The sequence below is a fragment of the Naumovozyma castellii genome, chromosome 3 (assembly GCF_000237345.1).
Source record: "Naumovozyma castellii chromosome 3, complete genome".
NCBI classification, from domain to species: Eukaryota; Fungi; Ascomycota; class Saccharomycetes; order Saccharomycetales; family Saccharomycetaceae; genus Naumovozyma; species Naumovozyma castellii.
This window is the reverse complement of record NC_016493.1, coordinates 672435-698817: the sequence shown is the minus strand read 5'-3', so window position 1 is coordinate 698817 and position 26383 is coordinate 672435. Positions and strand designations below refer to the sequence as shown.

Sequence of the window (26383 nt, the reverse complement as noted above, 5' to 3'; positions counted from 1 at the left end):
TTATAGCATAACCATTAGGTGAGATAACTGCATTTTAAATTTTATCGCCATTCAATATCTCAAGAAATGACCACCTTATCTGCTGACGCAACCACTGACTTGTTAGGCAATAACAAGAGACCTTACAGTATTGACAGTATCCCTGGTGCCGACTCCACTATGAATTCAGACCTCTCTCTAAATAAGAAACCCAAGTTAGATGATGCTAAGGAAGATGTGGAAGATGATGATCAATCACTGAGTGTTTTTGCCAGGAGAGCTGAGAATAAGAGCAAATCAGAGAATATGATAATACCAAAAATTCCATCCCACCCAATTATTCTGAGTAAAGACCCTGAATCAGGTAAATATATCTTACCCAAAATTAATAAAGAGGACTCGTTGAATGCCCGAATGTTTCTTAAATACTATGGATTAAAGAGTTTTTTAGATTCATTTTTACCAGAGGAATTAAATTCACTATACATTTATTTTTTAATCAAATTACTAGGGTTTGAAATAAAAGATCGTGATTTATTAAATGTTGTTTATGAATTCATCGATCCAGATATGCATATAGATGACAATGAGTCATTGGAAAGAATTGAATACGAGGATCCTCTAGAGAAGAAGCAGGCAGTTCGTCTCATTAAAGATTTACAAAAGGCTATCAATAAAGTTCTTTGCACAAGATTAAGGTTATCGAATTTTTATACTATTGAACATTTTGTCGATAAGTTGAAGACAGCAAATAGAATTTTGGTCCTTACAGGGGCAGGTGTTTCCACATCTTTGGGTATACCTGATTTTAGATCATCAGAAGGGTTTTACTCCAAAATTAAACATTTAGGCCTTGACGATCCGCAAGATGTTTTCAACTACGATATATTTATGCAGAATCCGTCTGTGTTCTATAATATTTCCCACATGATTTTACCACCAGATAACATCTACTCTCCCTTGCATAGTTTCATTAAGATGCTTCAAGATAAGGGGAAGTTGTTGAGGAATTACACACAAAATATTGATAATTTAGAGTCATATGCTGGTATCAAGGCGGAAAACTTGGTACAATGTCATGGGTCCTTTGCTACTGCATCCTGTATTACTTGTCATTGGAAATTACCTGGTGAAAAAATCTTTGAGAATATAAGGAAAATGGAATTACCATTATGTCCATACTGTTATAAGAAAAGGAGAGAATATTTTCCCAATGATAATGCTAAATTAGATCCAACATTGGCGAAAAACAGCGGTAAATTTACAGGACAAGCACTAAAATCGTACGGTGTCTTAAAACCAGATATTACATTTTTTGGTGAAGCCCTCCCATCTAAATTTCATAAAACCATTCGTGAGGATATTTTGAAATGTGATCTACTGATTTGCATAGGTACCAGTTTAAAAGTGGCACCTGTTTCTGAAATTGTGAATATGGTTCCCGCACATGTACCACAAGTACTAATTAATAGAGATCCTGTGAGACATGCTGAGTTTGATTTGAACCTGTTAGGATTTTGTGATGATGTTGCTGCATTAGTAGCGCAGAAATCAGGATGGGATATTCCACACAAGAAATGGGAAATATTAAAAACCGAAGTCTTTGATTGTATAGAAAAGGAGAAAGGAACTTATAACATTTCCCAACATGAAGATACAAATTAACATTAATGTGGACTGACTTCTCTTCGAACTCTCTGTGAACTTTAATAAACGTACTTACATTCAATAAATAATATTACAACTATATAGATACATTTTCTACAAATGAACTAATTCCATTTCTCTTCGAGTTTTCTCGTTTCGCACCTCAAATCATTTCATCTTTTCTAGCATCATCATCATATATTTGTTGATATGACCCACTAATAATGAATATTCTAATTCGATAGTGTCAGACTCTTCTTCAAAACGTAACTGAGTAGTACGAATATCGTCCTCAAGAGCTTTTATCTCTCCTTCAATTAAGTCGTTTTGAATGTGAGTTTCAGTTTCATCAATTTTCGGCCTTACCTCTTCTGCGTACGTAGTATGAAGTTCATCTAATCTTTTTTTATTTTTGACGGATTGTTGTTCATGGGTATCAGCTAAATCTTTCAAATCATCTTTCTGAATTTGAATCTGTTGTTGCAATACTTGGGTCTTCATAAGTACGTTTGCAAGGAGAACATTTTCAACTTGATCTTTGTTAGAATTTAGTTGACTTTGCATTTCTCGTAAGGTAAATTCTGATCTTTGGGAACTTTGTAAGTCATTTGAAATAATTCTTAATATATCATACAATTCATTAGCTACCCGTTCAAACGTTTCAGTTGATTCTTGAAAATTCGCATAACGACGTTTTAATGTAGCCAAAGATTCTTGTTTCTCCTTCAGTAATTTGGATAATTCTACGATACTTTTTGTCAAATCATTTAAACTAATCTTAGAATATTTTTCAAGCTTTTCTTTCTGTGAGTCAAGCTCCACCAACTCAAATCCAAGTGACTCCAATTCCTTCAAAATCTTTTGCTTTTCGCTTTTGTATGAGGAGTAGTTTATAGAAAGTGTTTCTTGAACCTGTGTCAATTTTTTCAATTGGTTTTCTAAGCTCTTGTTATTTTCTTCAAGGGTATTCAGTTCCAAAGTTCCATCATCATTGACACTTATCCCTAATGCATTTATTTCTTCCTCATAACCTCTCGTTTGTTGCGTTAAGAGATTGTAATCATCAAACTTTGATCGAAGCTGACCCAATAGAGATTCCATTTGTGAAATAAATCTATTGCAGTCAAACATCCTTTCTTCTCTAAATCTAGCATAATTTATCACGGCACTAAGCAACCTTACCGTTCGTTGCTGCTCCGGTTTATTCAAGTCCATTATTGTGAAATCAGAAACACCAATGTTCTGGAAGAACTTGTAGCAAATCTTGGTCAGAATTAAGATCTGAGACATGTAGTTAAAATTTTCGTCTTCTATTTCCTCTCCTTCTCCATCTCTACTAATATTAGTTGAGTCAGTTTGACCCCTTAGAACACTATCCACTGAAATTCCCATAAAATTCTCAATAATTTGTTTGTAAAGTGTTATTACATAGTCAGATATAGGTCTTGCAATTTGATCTTCTGAAGCAATGGAAAAGTCACAACTCTGCAAACAGATAACCAGCTCTGAAAGGTCTAAAATTGGAAAAATATCATGGCTCATATTTGATTATTGGAAAAACTAAGATAAATTAGTTAATGGGCATTTATCAATAGGTTTTATTCATAGGTACTGTATATTAATCAATGGGTTTCATTTGTTTACATTTGTGAAAAATCCAATGTGTTACCCGCACATATATTTGTTTTGTTTACACTTTTTCCCTTTTAGGAAGTATCTCGAAATTTGATTCGAAACTGATATCTTCATTGAAGATTTGGAGTTATTCCAGATGACAATACAATAAATTAATAAGATTAACTTGAAACTTTGGGAAGGTATTATTTAATTATAATTCTAAGTCAGAACAAACCCGAAGAAAATGTCTTTGGAAAATTATGAGTCACCTTCGAAAGTTTCAGTGAATACACAACGTTTGTCTCAAATGATTGACTCCCTTCAAAATGAACACGATGAAGAAGAACTATTAAACTTATCAAGACCAGCAAGCCATTCTCCAACAAAGCAAATTCCTAGGTCAACCCCACCTCATATAGACACAACCGCCGCCCTATATCCTCCAAGAAATTCAGGTCTTTTAAGATCACCTGGTGGGAACGTATCTTTAGCTTCCATGGACAATAGATCGAGTATGATTTCTAATTATTCTGGAGTTGTTCATGAAGGTGTAGAGGTTTCATATGTGGTAAAAAGTCAAATGAGCCCTTCTAGAGCCACCTCTAATCACGAACCAACTATACCAGAATTGCCATTGCTACCAAACAAGGAAGATGGAACGGAAGCTAGTTCAACGGATGATGTTATAATTCGTTCTGTACCAAATGCAAAACCTGTGGGTAGATTTAATTCTAGTTCATCTTTAGGAAATTCTCAAAAAGAAAGATCATCTCGTCAAGCTTCTGTGGTAAAGAATCAATCTTTGAAATTACTCACTAGTCCCAAACGTGGGTTCTCATCAATTGGATCTGGAAATCTTGCTAGTGAAAGTGGTTCTTCATATTATCATATTCCTAAAGATGAATCACAACCATTACTTGGAAACACAAATGTTGAACAGAATAGTATTCGTACCGTTCAAGAGTCCAATGTATCGCTAGATGAAAAGGATACTATATCGCTAGCCTCTAGTGTCATTCCACCGTTATCCACCAGAAATTATGAAACTACAGAAGGAATCTTACCGGTCAGATCTGAAATAAATGCTTATAATCCTCCAGTACCTCCAAGAAGCAAAGATAGACCAAGATCTAGGTTATTTATTAGAGGAGAAGATGACGAAGAATTTGAAGATGACACAATAGAGTCGTACAAGAAGAACACTGCAATAGATATGAATCAGCCAGCTGGTGTATATACTTCTAACATCAGAGACATTCAAGAACCAAGACTTCCCTATAATACAGCTACTTCAATTGCATCTGGGGTTACCAATACTAATTCAGAAAGTTATTATTCAGCGGCAAGCTATGAAGACCCCGAAGTTGAGGAACAAGAAGCAAGTCATAGCAGAGCAAGCACAAATGATGAAATTTATTTATCACGAGCACTTCCTAACATACCAGGTCCACAACGTGACGAAACTTTGAAAGTTCCTCCATCTCAAGAAGCACCAAGAACTCCCAAAGTCAAAAACAATCTCAAAAATGTATCAGCATTGGATAAGGCACAGCAATATGACGATGATGATCAATATGAAGACATTAATGATACAGTTCAAAGTATTGAAAATGAGGATGAGTTACCAGAAATACCAACATCCAGACCGCATCACAACAAAGATAAAAAGAAATCTCCAAAGAAGAAGAAGCAAACAAAGAGTGGCATGGCGTCCTTTGATATCGATACATTAAATCAATTACTTAATGTTACAAAGGGGACGCTGATTGGTTCAGAATTTAATAACCTTGGGATGAAGATTGAGGAGAAAAGGGCATTAGAAAAATTAGTAGACTCATTATCTAGGTTAACAGCGGACATGGTTTTAGATCCAGATCGTTTTCAAGAGGGGCTACGAAGATTAGAAAAGGCAACAAAAGCCCTTGATGGGTTTTAGTTGCTGTATTCATTAAATAATTAAGTTTACCAAATACTTAGCCTTGACTTACGTTAGGTGAGATTCCTGAATGAAGAACACTCGGTAAGTAAAGATGAAATGTGACGGTATATCCCATAATTAGATATTTCCATATAAAATAGCTTAGCGTTTCAATGGCTCGAGGTTGGCCCGTTGTGCTCTATTGTGTTAAACAAAGATATTTCTCAGAAATATGTGGAGCTTCTCGTAATGTTTTTTCGTGACATATCCTTCTTGGGCCCCCAATTAAAAGTATAAATTCTCTCAATCCTTCTTACTGATGTGAATGTGGTCTCAAATAATTAGAATTGAATTCTCCCAACTAAAATAGCATAACCTTTAAGTCAATTCATGCATTTTTTTATAATATCACTATATTCATATTTTACGTGTGTATTGATTGACCATAATGTTACCCGACATATTACGTAACCTAGAGGTGGACAACACACAAGTTGAGCGCATCTTCGATAATAAAGAGAATATTACTATATACACTATAATTATACAATATATAAAGAAATACAGGAATTTTACGTTAATTATATATACTACTAGTTTATTACTTAGTTGGTATATTGTAATTTGTAAATCCTTATCAAACATCGCGAATTAATCAATACACGTGATACCACCAACTGTTTGTCAATAAACGATTAATTTCATAACTTTAAATTAGCGGATTTAGCTCAGTTGGGAGAGCGCCAGACTGAAGAAACACTTCGGTCAACACCAATTGTAATCTGGAGGTCCTGTGTTCGATCCACAGAATTCGCATTTTTTTTTTTTTATCTTTTGTAAAAACGTAATATCTATCCAACTTGTATCAAGGAGAAATATTATTTGGTTTATGTACTAAAACATTCTATTGCCTCCCAATATCAATAACTACAAGCATTATTTTGAATATTAAGTTTCTAAGGCAGTAACGTTACGTTTTAAAAAATGGAGCTGAATTGTGATCATATTTATAAAGCAACCTCAAGTTTTTAAAAATACAGGCCAAACACTTTCATGTCAGTGGATACCAAATATTCCAACTATTGCTAATAGTTATATTGAGTTAACTCTTCTTTAACAAGTTAATAAACCTAGCAAAGACACGGGCAAGGTCCATGACAGCTTTGCCACGCTAAGCTCAGTATCTTGCTTCATGGGGTTTTCTTTGGTTTGTAATAAGATCTAAGTTTTTCAATTAAAGTTTAGGAAATTTGGGCTGGAACAATATCAATGAGAAGAGTCGATTGCACAGATTTGTATTTTCTGACAAAAGTTAGCCATTAATGCCCTATTAGGGCTTGTAGTCCAAACAAATGTTTGACCCTAACTTTGTCCATTTAACCCTAGCGGAAATAAAAAAAATCAAATTTTGATGCCAATTTTTATTTATTTCCGCTGATTTCCACGGACTTTTCTGGTATTTTTCGAGAAAACAATGAAATGTGTCACTGAACAGAGAGAATAAGCAGACACGGAGAATGCCATGCGTAACTAATTAGGTTCATTAGTTGGCGGTAGGTTACTCAGAGCTGTTTGGAAAATACATATATAAGTCAGTGTTTTTTATCTAATGAGGTGACATGGTTTTATAAGCCTTTTCTCTGCTAGGTAGATACGAAGAGCACCAAGAAATAGTATGGAAATAAAGTCAATTGAGCTCACAGGTGAAGGAAAAAAGAACCCTGAAATTCTTGTTTCAATCGATTCTTTCGGTATTGAACCGTCGATGGAGATAGCATCTCATGGAATAAATGAAGAATCAGGAACTGATGCTGAGGTTTCTAACCATGTTGAGAAGAAGCCTAACTTTAATTCCAAATACGGAAAAAATGCAATGGGTGAGGACTTGCCCTCTGGTATTGTCCTTTATACATGTGCATTCTCCCTTGCCTTAGCCATTTTCTTGGCAGCTTTGGATATCATGATTGTCTCCACTATTATTGAAGATGTAGCTAAAAAATTCGGTGCATATTCAAAAACCGGTTGGATTTTCGCCGGTTATAGTTTGCCAAACGCCCTTTTAGCTTTATTATGGGGAAGAATTGCATCCATTATTGGTTTTAAATCATGTATGCTAGCTGCCATCATTATTTTTGAAATTGGATCATTAATCTCAGGTGTAGCTAACTCCATGAATATGTTAATAGGTGGAAGAGTCATTGCTGGTGTCGGAGGTAGTGGTATCCAAAGTTTGGCCTTCGTTATCGGTTCTAATTTGGTGGATGAACGTAGACGTGGTCTTATTATTGCATGTATGAGTAGTGCATTTGCTGTGGCATCCGTTATTGGCCCATTCTTGGGTGGTGCTTTTACTACACATGCAACATGGAGGTGGTGCTTCTATATTAATCTCCCTGTCGGTGGTGTTGCTTTTGCTCTATTTGTTGTTTTCTACAATCCACAACGAAAATCATTGGAAGGCATTTCAATATTATCCAGTTTAAAAGAATTCTGCAATACTTTAAGACAGATTACTGTTATAAAAAATTTGAAAAACTGGCCAACTTGGAAATCAATCGTCTATTCATTAGTCTTTAGGTTTGATATTATTGAATTTATCTTTTGCAGTGCAGGATTCGTTTTAGTTCTACTTGCTTTCACGTTCGGTGGTAATCAATATAATTGGAGCTCAGCATCAATCATTGTCATGTTTGTCATTGGTATTATCTTATTAATTGTTTCACTACTTTATGATTTTGTCATATTCCCAAGATTCAAAGCCGTGAAAGAAAATTCTTTATACCAACCTCTAATAAAATGGTCAATATTTAGCCATCCGGGTATTTTTACTGCAAATGCAGCTTTATTTTTCGAATGCACTGCATACATTTGCCAAACAGTTTACATCATTCAATTCTTTCAATTAGTTCGCGGTAACACTGCCTGGAAGGCTGCAGTTCATTTAATTGCCACTGTAGTACCCACTGTTATTACGACGTTTAGTAGTGGTATTGCAAATTCCAAATTCGGTTTAGTGAAACATGTCACATTTATAGGTGTCGTCACATCCTTGGTTGGTGCTGGTCTCTTAACTTTACTAGATAATAATTCGTCAAGTGCCAAACACATTGGATTATTAATCTTGCCAGGTATTGGTTTCGGCGCAACAATGCAAAGTACAATGATTGGTGCCCAAATTCAATTAGATAAGAAAGCTGTCACATATAGATCTGACTTCATCGCAGTTACAACGTTGAATGCATTCCTAAAAGGTGCTGGTCAAGCTCTCGGTGGTATTATATGTGACACTGTGTTTAGTGCTTCCATTGTTAATAAATTAAATGCGAACGATCTTCATGTTCCCGGTGGTAACACCGTAAACAATTTAATTGGTTATAGAGATCAAAACTTTGACGGAACCGATTCATTAATGAGCAAGTTGATAAGTGAGTCCATCATTAATGTGTTTTATATCGCGTTGGGTCTAGCTGCTTGTTCCTTCATTTTTGGTGTCTTCACATCTAATAAGAAGGTTGATGTTCGTAAGAGGCTAGTTGATGAAGAATCCCAAGAGCCTGAAAAAGATTGATGCATACTAGCTGTTTATTTCTCTGTGATAAAAAGACTTATTGTAAAGTAGAACTCCATAATCCCAAAATAAAGAAACCATAACAAAAACTCCAAGTTATTGTCCAAATAAAAATATGAAAAAAATCCAGAAAAAACTATTCCACATTGTAAAAGAGCAACAGGCCTTTACTGTATATTAATCCCGTCCATAAATTCCATAAACTAATACCTAATAGATAATTCGTAACTAACTCATGTAATTTCTTCTATATATTACGGCTTCTCAGTATGTGGTGTACGGGGTTCTACGTTTTGATGCAAGATTACGTATACCAAAAGTTGGTGTCCAAAAACTAATATATTCATATACAAGTCTAATAGAAAACCACATCAACCACGATGAAACTAATCTCGTTCTCGAGCATATTATTCTTTTTGCTGAGCATTACACGCGTATCAGCATTTTTCCAACACCAACAACAACAGCAACAGCAGCAGCAACAACGAAACATACCTTTTGAAGAAAAAGTATTAGACAATGCATGCGATAAATATTTATGTCCTGACACACTAGAGTGTGTAAGGTCGGTACAAGATTGTCCTTGCCCTTTTCCTAAATCACAATTAAAATGTAAACTCTCAAGCGATCGCTATGTTTGTATCTCAAAGCCAGCTACGCATGATCAAAAATTAAACGAAATATATGATGACCCAGTTAAGGGACCTAAAGCATCTGTAAAAGGAATGAGAGATTGTGGATGGGTGTCTGATGCATATAACATTTAAATTGGTACATAATATATAAAGTCCTTTGAAGCTATAAATATTAATAACAACGAGACTTAATCTCTATTTTTACCTGGAACCCATCTCTTATATATAACTTCTGCCACTTTATAACTGGAAAATATGGTAGTAAAATCTTTCCTGTCCCAGGCTTCCAATATTTTATCTTGAGAGACTAACCTCTGCACATAACAAAGTACAAAAGTCTTTCTTGCCCCACCAGTAACACGAGCTACCGTGGAGTACCAGGTATAATCCCTCGGTACTTCCGCATCCATAACCATTATACAGAACTCAGCATGTTGGAAAGGTGGGCCTCGTTTGTAAAGAATATAATCACAACCAAATTTTATACCAGATCTAACACACCATCCGTGAGACCGATAGTGATGATAGGCAACATATCGCGTTATAAGTTTATGGATGGTTTCATATTCCACTGTGCCTCCACATAGACGTTCCATTAATTCAGGTATAGGTATATCTATCACTGGTAAGGCATAGGAAAGGAATATTGCCTCAACTGGCATTAATTGAAGAGATTCCAGCTTGATAATCCTCCCATTCTCGTCGATTAGATTCTCATCTTCCATTCGAAGCTCGTTAGGTTCCTCTTCATCTACACTCTTTAACAATTGATTTGCCTTGTACTCTCTTAAGGCTTCTCTTTCCTTCTCTAAAAGTGCTTCCTCTTCTTCAATGCTACCACCTTTTCGTCTAAGTTCTAATAACTGTTTTTCAGACTTGTCACGTTCTCTCTTGAATTCCAGCCTTTGTTGACGTCTTCTTTCGGTCAACTTCTCTAAAGCAACTTGTGATTTAGCTGATTGTTCATTCTGTAAAGTATCATCATTAATTCCCAATCTTATTGACGTACGACTTCTCCAAGTAGGCTCACTACGTGAAAGTTGACCAGTCCCAAAGAATCCATTATCCCAAAGATAAATCATTTGCCCCTGGTCCTCAACTAGGATATGAGGGAACGAGTCACCGTTAATTTCCACATGGATCCTTTTTTGCAGTCTATTGTGACTTTTCATATATTTGTAAAGATAGCATATCCATGACACTGGATTATGGAGGATGAGAAGCGGAAGATCATCTATTGGATGGATTGGTAAAGGGAACTTGTATCGTAATTGGGAAGTATAATTGGATTTCCCCTTGGACATACTTCTTCTGGGTGATGCTCTCTATCTAAAACTACAGGATGTTTGAATCAATGCCATTGAAGAAATTTTACAAAACGTCCATTTCCTATGAAGCTAAAGCCCATTCAAGTTATATTTTTTATATAACCTAATCTATGAATCCAATCTCGAGGAGGATTTCGTAATATCCAGAAATTCATACGATAGCCATTATGGAATATTCCTGGTTGTCCATTAAGTAAGGCGAACAAGTATAAGAAAAACTAAACATTACTAAATTTGTATATACTGAGAGAAATCAGATACCGTTGTAGTCTATTGAGAAATCATGTGCTCACATCGAATAATCTTCGAGCCACGTTAACAAATTGTCATCATTTAAATACTCTCTTTTGATACGCAAAGGAATTGAAACTATGAAAAGAACAACAGTCCAAAATCTAAACTTTATCAAACCAACTGGTTTAAATAAAACTAATGAATGAACTACCGTTTCATGTCTTGCTTCATTTATTTTGTTTGTCCTTGATTGTCAAGTCCCAATTAAGTTGGGAATGGAACTTATGAAGAAAGAATATGAGATTTATTGATTTCTCTTTAAATAGGAAAATCTTGAAAAATTTGCGATGTCCGTAACGCTGAAATTAACTTAGGGCTAAACTATGTTATGAGGAAAACGACACGGGAAGAAATGTTTACTGAATAATATCTTGATAATAGAAGTTGGTGTAATATTTGCAAGTTTATATAATGCATATCTCTAAAATGAAAGTATTAAATAAATTAATGTACAAAGTTCTTTTCTATAGTTTTTTGAATAATTAGACTAAGCAGAGGCCAAATCTGAGAAGTATTGACGTAAAATCAAGGACAGCATTTCAGGTAACTCTGAGATATCATGTAGAACAACATAAAACTCAAATGGGAAACTGTCTAAATACTTGTTGATTTGTAATTTCATGTTACCAAAAGAATCTGGAACATAAGTCACTTGACTCATATCCATGATAGACTCGCTAGAATTAATACCATCAATAACGACAAATACTAGCATAATCTTATTCTCTCTGGCACGACGAACTAGTCTTTGGATTGTTTCATGATCTTCACAAATACCATCAGAAATAATGATTTCTAATTGCCATTGGTCAGAATTATTAAAGGAACGAGCACGTTCGAATATCTTGATAGATTCAGCAACAAGTCTTTTCACGTCTGTTTTCGTGTCTTGGAAACTAAACCATTGGAAGGCCTTCGCACCAGAATCATTACTAAATTGTTGCTCAAATGGATGCACTTCTTTTGTATGTTCACCAAATCGAACAATAGATAAGCCACCAGATTCTAGTTGGGTTAACGTCTTGGAAACAAGACATAAACTATCAAACGCTAATTTAACACACTTGGATTCACTCATAGATTTTGAATCATCAATAGCAATCATAATTTGGTACTGGCGCTTACTTGGCTTTGTTCTTCTTAACCAAATTTTATCCTTACGGAATTGAGATGCAATATATGGAATGATCCTCTTCATGTTTAATCTTTTACCGGTTTTATAGTCACCCTTTAGTTTAGTGGCCAAAGTAGGTTCTAAAATTAAGCGTAATTGTTCACCAAGCCTTGACACAAGATCAGCAGTAGCAATTTCACTCGAATGCCATAGTTGACGAGATTCTTCTAAGGAACGGGGTGCGGTCTCAAGTTTCGATTCCATTTGAGTTTCTCTATCAATCTCATCCATCAATTCATCTAACTCATCCTCGTCTTCCCTTCCATTCAATAGTTCATCTGTTTTCAAGTCACCATCTTCATATAGGTTTTCATCTCTCTCTCCCCCGTAAATACCACCATTTCTGTCACCTTTACTTTCTTCATGGTCTTCAGTATTTTCTTCATCAAGGTTATTAACATCCATGGCGTCCTCAGTGATTTGCTCTTCCTTAGGATTCAGCTCATCACCATTGTCATCGTTTGCGTCATCCTCTTCAATAGCCATATCTTCATCAATGGATTGAATTTGTTCTTGGGTGGCAGAACCTAGGGCCTGTGTATCAGTTTCAGTATTAGCACCTTCAACATGTTCGAATTCTTCGGTATTTTGATTTGCTTTTTCACTAGTCTCTTCAGTATCTTCATTATTGGAAGCCTCTTTAATCTCTTGACGACGCTTATGATATTCCTTCATACTGTCACCTAGTTGTTTTAAAGCCTCTTTTACTTCTTCCCTCGATGATTCATTAGTTTCAATTTTTTCTTCCTCTTCTTGATGTGCATTTTGGGTGGTTCCAGAGCTTCCGATATCTTCTTGTTCTTTATCATCTTTAGCATCCGAACCGGCACCTTTAGAACCCTCGTTTTGTTGAACAGCAGCTTCAGCCTCTATGTCATCTTCATTCATTTCTTCTTCGATACCATCTAGACCTTCAGCGGTCTCTTCACCTCCTTGTTCTTTATTAGCTCGTTGATCCTCATCAGCTAATTCATCTTCGGAAGGAGGGGATTCGTCGTCATTTAAATTATTTTCAGCAACCTCAGGTTCCTCTTCCGGTTCATCAGCTTTATTATCAGATTGGTCCATATCCATGTCGATATCTTCCATTTCTTCACCATCTTGATCTTCATCATTTTCATCTGCGTCGGATTCTTCGATGGTCTTTTCTTCTTTAAGGTCCTTGGTGTTGTCTTCATTCTCGTCTTCTTCTTCTTGTTCCTCAAGATCTGAATTCATAGTATCATCTTCATCTTCGCCATTTTCTTCATCTTCATCCGCATCTAAATTCATATCTTCTGGAAGATCCATGGTTTCAACTTCAGGGGCATTTGTATCAAGTTCTTGTCCTTCTTCCTCTCTAACTTCATCCTCTTGCTCACCAACATCTTCTTCATTTTCGGCCTCACTATCGTTTTCGACATCGTCTGCGTTCTTGTCCTCATCAACGTCCTGATCTTTTTGTTCTTCCATTTCTTGGTTACTTTCCTTTTCACCATTATCAGCGTTATCACCGTCATTTTGTTCATCTTCAGCTGCTTGAACATCTTGATCATCTGTCTGATTCATGTCCTTATCGGAATTCTTCTCCTTCGAATCATCTTCAGGCTTTTCATCCCACATCTTGTCATCAATGGCATTTGGATCGTCTTCATCAATATCATCGATCTCCTCATCTAATTCATCTTTCTCTTCTTCATCCAGTTCATCTTCTTTATCTTCTTGATCGGATATTTCTTCGACATTACCAGCCATATCACCCTCCATATCAACCGCATCTTCTTCTTCAGATTCGTCTTCCCTTTCATCTTTATCCTTCTGTTCTTCATTTGCAGTTTGGGCATCCTCAGTTAAATCTTCATCTTGATCGACATCCTTAGAATTGTTCTGTGCACCTTCACCATCACCCAGGCCTGTCCCTTCATGTAAGTTTTTATCATCTACTTCCTCAGAAGGAGGCTCTGGAGAACAGAACCCATTCTTGGCCAAATTATGTAAAATTACTGACAAAACATAAGTACCATGAGCTGTTTGAGAATAATACTTTCTTGCCTTCTCCAACACAATTCTCATCATTGAATAGTAATTATTAATGATCGGCATGGTAAATGTAACTAGAGCTCGGATGAGTCTAGACTCGTCAGTGGTAAAATTAGAGCTCTTCAACAAATTCAAAGCATTTTCAATGTTTCTTGTAATATTTGATGAATGCAGTAATCTCACATTTGTCATGATTTTTTTGGAGGTTATCAATAGCCAGTTATCTTCTTCATCTGTAATGGACAATGTACCATCACTAACAATCTTCTGGAAGGCTAATACAATAGAGGTAAATATTTTGCGGAATTTTTCATCAAAATCCTCTATAGTGGTGTGGCAAACTTCAATTTTTTCTTGTTTTGATACTGTTTGCTCTTGCAACCAATTCAATATTAGCTCATAAACGAAATAAGATTTAGAATCTCTTTGTTCATTCAACTTCGTAATAAACTGGTGAATAAGGGAATTGAAGTCATTTAGTAGCGTCTTGGTTTCGACATCAAAGATTTTCTTTTCAGAAATTTTTGAATGGAGTGAAACAATTTTTGATTTGAAAACTTCCAGGAAGTTTGAATCTTCCTTGACTGAACCAGGTTTAGCAATAATGGCCAAAGTTGTTTTTGCATAGTCAATTAAAAATGGTAACCAATTAGAAATATAAGAGGCTTGATCAACTTCCGAGATCAAGGAAGAATGGTATAATTCACTCTTTGTGAAACATATCTCCTCTAAATCGCTGCGAAGTTCTAAACATTTCTTGTAATTCAAAGCTAGGGTGAGTAAAGGTTTTCTTGTAGTAATCAACGAGAAAATCAAATTTTCAGTAACAGCCATACCCTTCTCTAAGGTTGGCACTGGTATATCATCTGTCGGACCTGCAATAGCGTTTCTAAGACGTGGTAAAATATCTAGGATTCGGTAAAACGATAAGTCGTATCCTTCTAAAACTGTTCCATCAAAATTCTCTGAATTGGCTAATATAGCAGTGGATGTCGCTTGGACAGCATGAATATCCTTTCTAAAACTTGTTTTTAACCCAATTCTTCTCAGTTCCTTTATAGAATCGCTTAGCATTTTCCCTTTTTGGGCTCGTAATGATGCTAGTTTCTTCTTGTGTTCTTTGGCGTAAACCTTTGGCGTTTCATCACGTAATCTGTCAGCTTCTTTGACGAAGTCAAGGGCCAATTCACCAAAGTCAGGGAATTCTTGCCTTTTTATTTTTTCAGCATAAATTTCCATGTTTTCATTTACTCTATCGATGTTCCTCAAAACATCGGATCTGGTTGACCACGTAGAAATATCATTCACGATCACTTTAGCACTATCTAAACGGAGTTCTCTGTAATGTAAACTCCGTATAGATGTCAATTGCAAAGATGACTTTGGGTTAAAAGACAATCCACTCTCCACTACGGTCATAAGAGTTCCAGAAAGTAAATCACGATATTTTCTAACGAATTTGTAGAGATTATTATGTGATCGACGAGAACTTTGTTTTAGGGCATCAACATTGACATCCTTCCAACTGGCTAGCAGAATTACTTCTGTCAAGTCTTTTTCTAATGATTTCTTACCTCTTGCAATATGGTCATCCACAATTGGTTTGAACTGTCTATAAAAGGAAGTTATATTTGAAAGGGCGGATGCAATGTTTGAATTGGACAAACCTATTAAAGTAATATGTTTTCTGAAAGATTCAACTAGTTTTAAACGTGAATCAAATTCACCAAAGGTACTTTTACTGAAGAAAATGTTCAAAGATTCCAATAGTGATGTTTCTTGGTGGTTTTCTTTTCCAGAATCTATACCTGCCACATTTGCAATAATAATAGTCTCAAACAAATAGAACCACCATTTTCCAACAGATTTTTTAATTTTTTCATCCTCAGATGCAAATAAACCGCTCCAGGTGCGTAATTCTAGCTTTCTCCATGATACAATCAAGTCAGTTATTTCCTTAATATATTTGGCTAGAGAAACTTCCGAAGAAGCGTACTTCTGCCATTCAGTCATAAAAGTGTAAATTTGTTCAATTTTTTGAAGTTGTCTTGCAATAGGAATACTAGCTGGATATTCTAGGAATTCCTGGCAAATTCTGAAAAGTTCTTTCAATGTTGCATGTTCAGGCCACTGTTGTAATAGCTCTGATGTGTATTTCCATAATTTATCAATGATGCGGATTGCTTCTTGAGATTCTGAGACGGAAGAGTCTCTATAAAAATCAAAAGTACTAGTTTTTTCAGCAGTACTAAAGGAATTAATCTCCTGGGAAAGTCTATTAATAATAGCAGTCAGTTGTGAACCTTTTAATCCTTGGGATTTGAATCTTTTAGTTTCTGAAATCAGAATCTCAGATATGTAAGACCCCTTATGTATTATGCTCGAAACGTTCTCACTTGAGTCTTCATCAAATAATCCCATATAAGCTACAGCAATTTTATAATATAACTCATTTAACTGTATTTCCGAATTATTTGCTTCATCCTCATCTAGAGTAAGAGCATCCTCGTAATCTGGGAACATATTTTTGAAATCTTTCTCATAATCATCGGAGGAACCTTCAAATCTAAAAATACTGGCCTTCTCCTGAGATTCCTGTTCTTCTTTCAAACGCCTTAACGACCACCTATAATATAGAATGTGTAGAGTTTTGTTGAAGGTATCAAGCATACATTTAGATTTTCCATGTATTTTGAAGAGCTCGATGAAGTATATTAAGATTTCTTCTGTTGACAATGTGGTCATCGTTGTCTTCTTCAGGAGCAAAGAAAGTTTGCCGAAAGTCTTGTTCAGGTTATTCATATTTGTGACCTCTAATGGATCTATAGCCCATAACGAAGAAATATCAAAGGTCTTAGAGTGCTCAATCTTTCCACGTCTTAGAAGGTCAAACCCAAACTTCATACTTAAAACATAACCTGCAAATATGTCGTTTAAGTCAGAATATACTCTGTAACCCGTTTCCAATCTATTTAAGAAGTGAGAAGTATTTTGCTGGAACATCATATGCCTATCATTCGAGACATTATTCCACTTTTGGAAGGAAGACATCAATCCCTCAGCTTGAGCAGACGAAACAGTAGAAGTTAAAAATGCCGACCACTCGTCAAATAATGAATCAATAGATGATTGTGGACGGAAAATTTTTGGCTTCTGAGGAGCTTCCATGGGAGAAGTATGATTGAATTGTCTTTCCATGAGTATAACTTTATCACCACTTGTAACTCTCCTCATTGTCGCCAAATCATTTGATAATTCATTAACAAATTCCTTGTGTTTGCTAAAGACATCGTACATAACATAATCATGTACTGCTGGGTCATATGGTAGATCTGGTGCATATAAGTCAATTAAACCGGCTCCAAACAAAATCCAAGCCTTACCTAAAACCTCTATATCAGTTCTATCTTCTGTCATCTGAAGCGCAGGTAAAATATAATAGTCAAAAACGGACATGCTATGTTCTGATAAACAACTAGCTAAATCTGTTTTCAGCGTGGCTTCGCAGAATTCTGTTTTAGTATGTGCAATGATGATTTTTTTTATCCAATCCTTCAACATTTCTGCAAAAACTGTTTTTTGATCCTTCAAAATCAATGGTGCCACCTCGCCTGTAGTGCTTATAAGTAACTTTGCATCGATTAGAGTTTGGTAAATTTGGTTTCCGGAAAAATTCCTGAAAGAATTTGTCTTCAACAGTATATTTTCAATGAAGCTTGAATCAAATAATGAGTCTGTATAGGATATAACCTTACCATCTACTACTGGCCATAGCTGATCTAGAATTGAAGGCGAAGAATAATTGTTTGCCAAAAATTTTGTTAACTTAAACGTAGATATTGAAGAGAATGGAGCAGCAGTGTGGATAACTTGTAAACAATCTTCAGTACTTGCAAATAAAAATCTTAAAATTGTGTCAAATTCACTAATAAAAAAATGTTTCCTTTTGACCAAAAATTTATCTGATATAGTTTTCAGGTTCTCAATTCCATCTTCTAGCTTCGACATTAAGTCCTTGAAGGCACCAGTATTGCCTGTTAATACATCTTCATATAAGCTTATAATAGCACTTTTTATTTCGTTGATTGCAGAATATGAATCGGTAAATTGAAGAACAGAAATATCATCAAATTCTTTGCATAAAACTTGTAAATCCTCCAAAAATGTCCAGGCTTCTTTCGTAGCGGGGTATTTATTCCTAAAAGAATCCCATAATATTGACATAGACTGGCCTCTTTTAAGTTGTAGTGTAACATCGAAAGAATGGGAAATCTTCTCGTACTCTTCGGAATCTAAACCTTCCTTCTTAGCGGAAGATATCCAATCAGAAAGAAGATCTTTATAAACTCTTAATCGAGCTTCATTTTTGTCTGCAGCTGCCTCAAAAGCACTGGATAGTATTACTGAGAGCTTGTAAAGAAGTTCATAGTTCTGAGAAGTACTGAATAATCTGTTGCTTTTAATGTAGCCAATCATTGAGCTGTTCAATTCACAAAGAACTGTAAAAATTGGGATACGTGGGGGGTTCTTAATATGACGCCCATTATTCATAGCTGCTGCTTGTTCTATATAAGATAACTCATCTATTTTTCCTGACAGAGATTTCTGGTTGGTAAAGTCCAAATTCTTCAGCGCCTCAGTGATAAGTTTTGTAGCAGTAAGTAAATATACTGGTTCAGCAGAAGAAATATTAGGACAAGTTTTCGCTATGGTAGGAAGTAGATAAGTATTCACTAAAGGTTGCAAAGATTGTTCGGTTACGTTATCCACAGCTATCTGCAAAATTTCTTGTATGCGTAATTGTGCGGGTGCATATAGATCATTCATTCTTTGAATAACATTCATCTCATTCAATAGATTGAGCTGCGATTCGAGTTCAGCTGCTATATTTTTCTTTTCATAAGCTGGAATAGCTCTTATATTATTTCCCCATGCCCTGATCATGGCCAATTGGTTAATTGGGATAACATTGAAGAGAGTTTCAGTCATTGCGTTAACGCCTGAGTATGTGATAATATCGTGAACCTGAGCAATATCATAAGCAGAGGATAAATATGCCGGAATGAATTTTCTCATAGGAACTGATTCGGCTCCTTCAAATAGGCACAAAGATTTCATCTTGGTAGAGATATCACTTCTTTCTTCTTCAATTTTGTCTGTTGGGTATCCCAAAATTAATCTATCAAAAGATGTAGCCCTTTCTTTCAGTTCATCAACGAAGACTTCAATACCTCTGTTCCTCATTGCCCTTGATAATTCACCGTATTTAGGATCAACAGTTAAGAAGAGTCTAAATTCAGGATGTGGTTCAATAACACGTGGCTCTCCGTCTTCTTGACTGCATTCATTTATTAACAGTGTACCATCTGTTTCTAATAAGGAATTAAGTCTATCTAAGACTGATGGAGAACATAAGTTTGCATTGTCTAAAACAAGCCAATGACCTTCTTCGACGGCTTTCACTAGCATCCCATCGAACCATTCAAATCTTACAGAATCCTCTTTATCCATTAGTTTGTCTAAAGAAAGTATTCTCTCTTTCAAGGTGTTCAATTTTTCATTGGACTTGAGGTGCGTCAGAGCATTATCAAAGCTTAATTTAAATGAGTCGAAGGTTTCGGAGGTGATGACGGTATTTTCTAAAAGCTGCAACAATCTGAAGCAAGAAGTAAATGCCTCTAATTCTTGGTCAAGAACTCCGAAGTTGAATGTTAAGATTTCACGCAAACAAACGATAAGATCGCTGGTAATATAGGATATTTTTCTTGTTATATCTACTTGTTCATAACCACCCAGGATATCCATGCTATCGACATCACTATTCATTGAAAAAGTCTCTACCTTTTTACCAACAATGGAGGCAACAAGTTCAATAATACCCGTTTTTCCTGAGTTTGTTGGGCCAACTAGAATCAAAGGCCAGTTGTTATTGATACACCTTAGAGTAGATTCGTAGATTTCTATGTTAGTTTCCAGCATAACAAATTGTTGGCTCATTGGATAATGGTATGAACCATTTCTTATAGATATTTCGTTGTTTGTTTGAACATAATCTGGTTCAATTTTGAATACGTTATCGGTATCTACATTTGCACCGAAGATATTTTCAATCAAATCCTGAGCTTTAGTTCTATCAGATGGATTACGGAATCTTTGCTTGACAATAATGTTTAAGAAATCAACAGCGTCAGCTATTTCATAAATGGAACGTTTATTCATCAATTTCAGCCATCTCAAAGTATCTCTAAGATTGAACTCCCATGGTGCACCTTGAGATGCCCATTTCTTCTTTCTGACTATTTCGTCTTCCAAAGTTGACATAAGCTTGATCATATTTGAGCTGACTTCGGGGTTTATCTTTGGATAAAGATGAATTGCAATTAATGATAGATCAGTAGCAGTTAAAACGTCGATGTAAACAACACTGAAACGATTTACAAAGGATTTAGGCAATCCCTTTCTTCCACCACCTTGATACTGAGGATTTTGGGCGGCAAAAACTAGGAAATTTGGATGGCAACTAAACGATCTATCCAATTCTGGAATGTAAGCTTCCCCACGATGATCTAAACATGCGTTTAACCCTTCTAGAACAGACTGCGATGCTAAATTCATTTCATCCAGGAGGACCCATCCACCTTGTTGCATCGCCTTCAAGAAAGGAGCATCTCTCCAAACAAATTCACCACTATGTTCACCTGGTGAATCGGAACCAAATAAATCAACAAGGTCCGTTTGTTCAGATAGGTTGATACGAGTTAATTTATTACCAGTAATGTCTGCCAAGGCAGTGATTAAACTTGTCTTCCCAACACCAGGGCTACCCTCTAGTAAAATTGGTTTATGAACCTGCATTGCTCTTACAACTCTCATCAGATTCGCAGTCGTGGTTGGGGCTTCAAGATTAAATGAAGGAGAATCATTAATGCTATTGATTCTATCAAGCGAAAATGATCCTATTTTGAGTATGCTTGGTGTGATATCAATGAGAAAATCATCAGAAAAGTATCTTGAAAGATCATGGCCACAGATTGAAGATAATTCATCAATACATTCACGTTTTAAGGTTCTCAAAGAAGTCTCATCTTCTGCTAGATAGGCAGTATTGTTTGTACCTAAAGAGTCGACAAAAACCATTGAAGCACCGTGCACTAGTACAGCATATGAATCCAAGATTTTTGGATAGGTACTATTAATAAATTCAACCCAAGCAAGAATGTCTCGGAGAGAAATGATACCATTGGTAGTATTTCCCCCACCAAATTTCATTCCGAACCACTCAGAAAACTGGACAATTGTGGAACTTAAATGACGGAGGTCAGGATTTAACCTTGAAGAAACTATCAAACCAACATCTTCGAAATTTTCCATAGAAGGAACCCAGATTTCGGTAAAACGATTTCTCAGCGCTGGAGAAAGTTCTTTCTTACCATAATCACCACCTGGGTTCATTGTAGCAAAAAATTGAAAACCATCAGTGGCTGTTACGAATGAATCAACAGCACCTTTCTCTGCCAAAAGTAAGCTCCTTTCAGGTTCCAAGACACTATTTAGTCTTTCAAGAACTGAGTCGTCAGCCAAAGATATTTCATCTAATAGGAAAAAATTACCACTTTTCAAAGCATGAACTAATGGCCCATCTGACCATTCGAACAAGATATTCAAACTATCTTGCAGCTTTCGGATTTCAGCATGGAACTCATTTGAGATTGATCTCTTATCAGCCTTTGCGTAAAGGGTCAGCAAAGTATCTAAATCAGGTACATTCTCCTCTGGAATGATCTCCAATGCATTCAATATTACAGAGGCCAATTTCGCTTGCAATTCAGATCTGTTACGGATTGGTCTCTGAGCACCTAATATATCACCTGTTTCAGTATTTTGATGAGCATTTAATGTAATCAGCTCTTTATGCATAAAAGAGCCTAATAACTGGCATATCGTTGTCTTACCACAACCGGTTTCCCCGACTAGTAACACTGGTTCATTATTTTGTAAACATCTAGAAACCAATACAGCAAGACGACGCAGTCCTTTAGTCCAAACAACGGAATTCAGTGATTGTAATGAGAAGTCCTCGAGAGAGGAGTAAAATTCGTCCATGTTGAGTGTTACTTTCATGACCTTCTCTAATATATTCTTAACCACCACTTTTTCCTGAGGTGTTCTACATCTTTCTGCCAATAACATATATCCATTTGCCGCAAGTTCCTCGTATCCAACGGCATCTCTTAATGCCCAACGGAATAAATCACGTAAAGTGGCAAAACTATTCTTCTGTTCGAAAAGTCTTGAAGCTGATCTTTCGATGGACAGCTGACGATAAACTTCAACGATTTTCTTGGCATACGTTGGAGCAATTTTACAACGCTCGCGTAAAATAATTTCCAATTCATCTTGAGGTATATCATCGAAGTGTAATTCTAAGAAACGGTTTCGAAAAGCCCTCGATAGGATTTTACGACCACCATAAAGACCAGGTGGATTTTGAGTAGCAAAAAGCATAAAATCAGGATGTGGGTGAACAATTTCCTGGGTTTCAGGTATAAATAATTCCCTATTGTCGTCTAATAATCTGTTAAGTGCTTCCAACACATCTGTGGGAGCTAAATTCAATTCATCCAAGACAATCCAATAACCTTTTCGGAGCGCTTCCACCAATACACCTTCTCTAAACGAAAGTTTCCCAGTTTCATCGGTGATATAGGTACCTAAATATTCTTGTAAGTCGGTATGCTCGTGATTGTTGATACGAACAAATTTATGACCTGTAATGTCAGCTAGGTATTTAATCATACTTGTTTTCCCAGCAGAGGTTGGACCCTGAACTAAGACTGGAAATCTTCTGCCAGAAGTAGCCCTAACTAGGTTCATCATATTCTTTTCAACAAATGGGGTAATAATGTAATGAGATTGATCTTTTACTTCTTCTTGTCCTCGTTGCATCCAAAAATGGTTGAATTGTATATAATCATCACCAGGAGAAGGAACCAACTGAGACAAGACCGATTTGACATTTTTCAATCTACCTAGGGTATATTTCATTATTATTGGTTCTAATTGTGCCTCCGATTTCTGATCAAGTAATGTTAGGAAACTCATACAAAAACCATCGTATAAAGAACGGCGTAGACCATAGATTTTAACAATATCACCCACATAAAGAAGGGTCCGTGTCAATGTACGGATACTGAAGTGAGGTTTTTGATTTGATCCATCAACGATTTGGTTATTATCTGCCAATCGTTTGGCTTCTAAGTATAATTCAGCGATGTCATTGCCAATCCATTCATCACTGACACTAAATTTACCAATATATTTATCAATGATGGAAAGTAAATCTGTGATATCACGATCTGGTGAATGAACATATATTTCAGTGAACCTGGACCTTATACCAGACGGTAGGTCCTTCTTCCCGACATCAGTTGCTGGATTCATACATGCAAATATTCTAAAATCAGGATGGGCCTTCACAGGTTCTGCATCCCCCTTCTCTGAAAGAAGAATACTCCTACTAGACTTTTCGGACAACAAATCGGAGATACTTTCGAGGGTATCAGCGGATGCCAAATTAACTTCATCTAATAATAACCAGTCACCATTCCTTACAGCCTTCACCAATGAACCTTCGACGAAATTAAACACAAAGGAATTCTCGATAGAACTAGATTGAGCTTCAAATTTGGCGACCATTTCATGGAATTGGTTCCATTTCTCGAGAAGTATTTTCTTTTCATGACAATCAAGTCTCCGCTTCTTTTGAGTGGTCTTCTTCTCGTTATCTTCTTCTTTAGAATCATCATTTTCATCCGATTTTAATATATTCTGGGCCATTTTATATGCTTCATTCCACAGTCTAACAACATGTTTCCATTGACCCTTATTGAAACATTTATGTAACATCTTAGAGAATCTTTCATTTTTCTTTAACGAGAAGGTGGCAATAAAAAGAGTTTCAAACGTTTCTTGTACAGGTACTGCAATAGTCTTTGAATTTACGGGTTTATAACCCCCCAATAAATCACCAGTTTCAGTCTGTTGAGAAACATTGATAACAGTTAACGTCTTATTCATCATTTTGGCTACTTGCTGGACGACAGTGGTTTTACCTGTACCTGTTTCACCTACCAGAAGGACAGGTTCTGTCATTTGGATAGAAACTGCTATTTGTTCCATCAATCTTAAGGAATGGTTCGTTAATGCAAACGAAGTGCTGTTCATTGATCTTTTTTGAATTGAAAGTTTGGCCTTCGGTAGAAGAGATCTCCCAATTCTAATTTGATCATTCATATTTTCAAATTTAGGAACATGTTTTGATAAAAATAAAGAAATTCTTGAAGATGCGATTTCTAGGGATTCCCCTATGCAATGGATTAAAGGCTCTAACGCTTTAACTTCACTAATAGCACCAGCAAAACAATCTGATGCCTCAGCAAATATGCTATCATAAATTGAAGATTCAATTAACTGATCAGGTTTAATAATATTATTATTGGCAAACAACGCGTCTAATCTATGACATAATTTCATCAGATCCCTGACAGAAACCACTCTTGCGTGGGCACCCCTATTAAGTGAGATAAATTTAGGGTTTAAATAAACTTTCTTGACAGCTTCGTATGAATGTATTAGCTTTGGAATGAGTTGGGATAACACTGGGTATCTTTGGCACAAAATCTTCTGTAAATCTTCTTCTGAAGGTTCATCCAAATGAATAGTATTCCAAATTCTCATACCTATCATATTTAAGTTGAGTTCCACACCCGTTGTATCATGTCTCTTAATATTATCGTCGCTAACTCTCACTGTGGATATTAGTTGGAACCCATTGGCAGCTTTAACAGTTTCACCTCTCGATGGGATTGTCAATTCACGCTTTTCTAAAAGAGATAATAATATGGATAGAACCTCAGTTGGGGCCTTGTCGATATCTTCAATAAGAACCCATCTACCCTCTTTAACTGCTGTAGTCAATACACCAGATCTCCATTCAAAAGTACCCGGTTTTTCACCAGAAGTATAAGTACCAATTAATAACTTTGCATCAGTTTGTTCACCTAAATGGATCTTAACTATGGAGTCATGACAGCCAATATATTTACTCAATTCATTAATTAAAAAAGTTTTCCCGGCACCTGCCCTACCTACCAACATGACTGGATCGTTATATTGGAGCTTCTTGGCCAAATCGCGTAAGGCTGATACAGTTTTGTCTGTTGGAACATATTCTAATGGGTATTCCGTTGAGTCTCTTACTGTATTAATCTTAGGGACTAAGACTCCACAAATGGAAACAACGTTGGCGTTGAGGTCCTTCGACTGAATGGTAAAGTAATTGTGAAGATGATTATCCGAGGGAGAAAAGCATTCGGACACTTCTGGTAGTTTAGAGAAATTAGTAAATCTTTTAGCCTCATTTAATTCTAAGAATTTATAATTGGCATGCAAATTTGAATCATATGAACCGATCAAGTTATCATCTGATGAGATATGAGTTTTGATGGCTTTATTCAAGGCTTGTTCTCCCATATCTAAATAGAGGGAAAGGATTTTTATGGCCAAATATTTGGTAATTTCTGTGGAAAAGTTGTTGAGTTGATTGTTGGCAATTAATGAATATAATACATCTGGTTTAATATATTTGGCAAATATTTCTTTATTCTGGTACAATAATCTATAATAAGATAATAATACTTTGGATAATTTTGATTCACCTTGACTTGAAGGATTTTGTAAAATGGTGATGAAGTGATCATTTTCTCTATCTAAAAATTCTTCAATAATGGATGTCGACAATGGATAAATCGTAATAATACTAGCAGCAGACTCTAGGACTTTGATGGAATTACCCTTACTTAAGATATTAGTCCAATTTGATAAAATTTCCAAAAAGATAGATTTGTAAACGAATAAATAACCAGTGGTATTTTCATCGTTCAAAATTATGGTTGATAATTTAATTAAATTTTCCTTAGGAGTTGCATTTTGATCGAACTGGAAGAAGTTCTTCACAGGTTCATCTGGGAAAGTGGTGTTGAAAAGATTGTATCTTTCTTTAATGGCGTCTAAATCCAACAGAATAGAATCTTGTGGCATGATACAGGACTTTTTAAGTAATAATCAATACCGATGGTAACTTATCTTTTGTTCTTCTTCTTGGAATTTTCTAATAACAAAACACACTTGTAATGACTTTTCCCG

General features: G+C 35.8%; 7 protein-coding genes and 1 non-coding gene across 8 annotated transcripts; 5 read left to right on the top strand and 3 right to left on the bottom strand.

Moving 5' to 3' along the window:
- Positions 1-66: 66 nt before the first annotated feature.
- On the top strand, positions 67-1644 carry HST1 (histone deacetylase HST1; the record flags this gene model as incomplete). Its single annotated transcript, XM_003675656.1, has 1 exon — positions 67-1644. One exon carries the CDS (start codon positions 67-69, stop codon positions 1642-1644), a length of 1578 nt encoding a protein of 525 aa, XP_003675704.1.
- Positions 1645-1794: 150 nt separating this feature from the next.
- NUF2 (kinetochore-associated Ndc80 complex subunit NUF2) lies at positions 1795-3168 on the bottom strand (the record flags this gene model as incomplete). Its single annotated transcript, XM_003675655.1, has 1 exon — positions 1795-3168. The coding sequence occupies one exon, from the start codon at positions 3166-3168 to the stop codon at positions 1795-1797; it is 1374 nt and encodes a 457-aa protein (XP_003675703.1).
- A 319-nt stretch (positions 3169-3487) lies between these two features.
- Positions 3488-5179, top strand: NBA1 (Nba1p; the record flags this gene model as incomplete). Its single annotated transcript, XM_003675654.1, has 1 exon — positions 3488-5179. The coding sequence occupies one exon, from the start codon at positions 3488-3490 to the stop codon at positions 5177-5179; it is 1692 nt and encodes a 563-aa protein (XP_003675702.1).
- A 699-nt stretch (positions 5180-5878) lies between these two features.
- Positions 5879-5977, top strand: NCAS0Ctrna2F. The gene is made up of 2 exons: positions 5879-5916; positions 5941-5977. It is a non-coding gene; the product is annotated as a tRNA-Phe (tRNA).
- Positions 5978-6836: 859 nt separating this feature from the next.
- NCAS0C03460 (MDR family MFS transporter) lies at positions 6837-8729 on the top strand (the record flags this gene model as incomplete). Its single annotated transcript, XM_003675653.1, has 1 exon — positions 6837-8729. One exon carries the CDS (start codon positions 6837-6839, stop codon positions 8727-8729), a length of 1893 nt encoding a protein of 630 aa, XP_003675701.1.
- Positions 8730-9109: 380 nt separating this feature from the next.
- LCL2 (Lcl2p) lies at positions 9110-9496 on the top strand (the record flags this gene model as incomplete). The annotated part of the gene is made up of 1 exon (XM_003675652.1): positions 9110-9496. The coding sequence occupies one exon, from the start codon at positions 9110-9112 to the stop codon at positions 9494-9496; it is 387 nt and encodes a 128-aa protein (XP_003675700.1).
- Positions 9497-9552: 56 nt separating this feature from the next.
- Positions 9553-10668, bottom strand: SEN2 (tRNA splicing endonuclease subunit SEN2; the record flags this gene model as incomplete). The annotated part of the gene is made up of 1 exon (XM_003675651.1): positions 9553-10668. The coding sequence occupies one exon, from the start codon at positions 10666-10668 to the stop codon at positions 9553-9555; it is 1116 nt and encodes a 371-aa protein (XP_003675699.1).
- Positions 10669-11473: 805 nt separating this feature from the next.
- Positions 11474-26278, bottom strand: REA1 (AAA family ATPase midasin; the record flags this gene model as incomplete). Its single annotated transcript, XM_003675650.1, has 1 exon — positions 11474-26278. The coding sequence occupies one exon, from the start codon at positions 26276-26278 to the stop codon at positions 11474-11476; it is 14805 nt and encodes a 4934-aa protein (XP_003675698.1).
- Between the last annotated feature and the right edge of the window lie 105 nt (positions 26279-26383).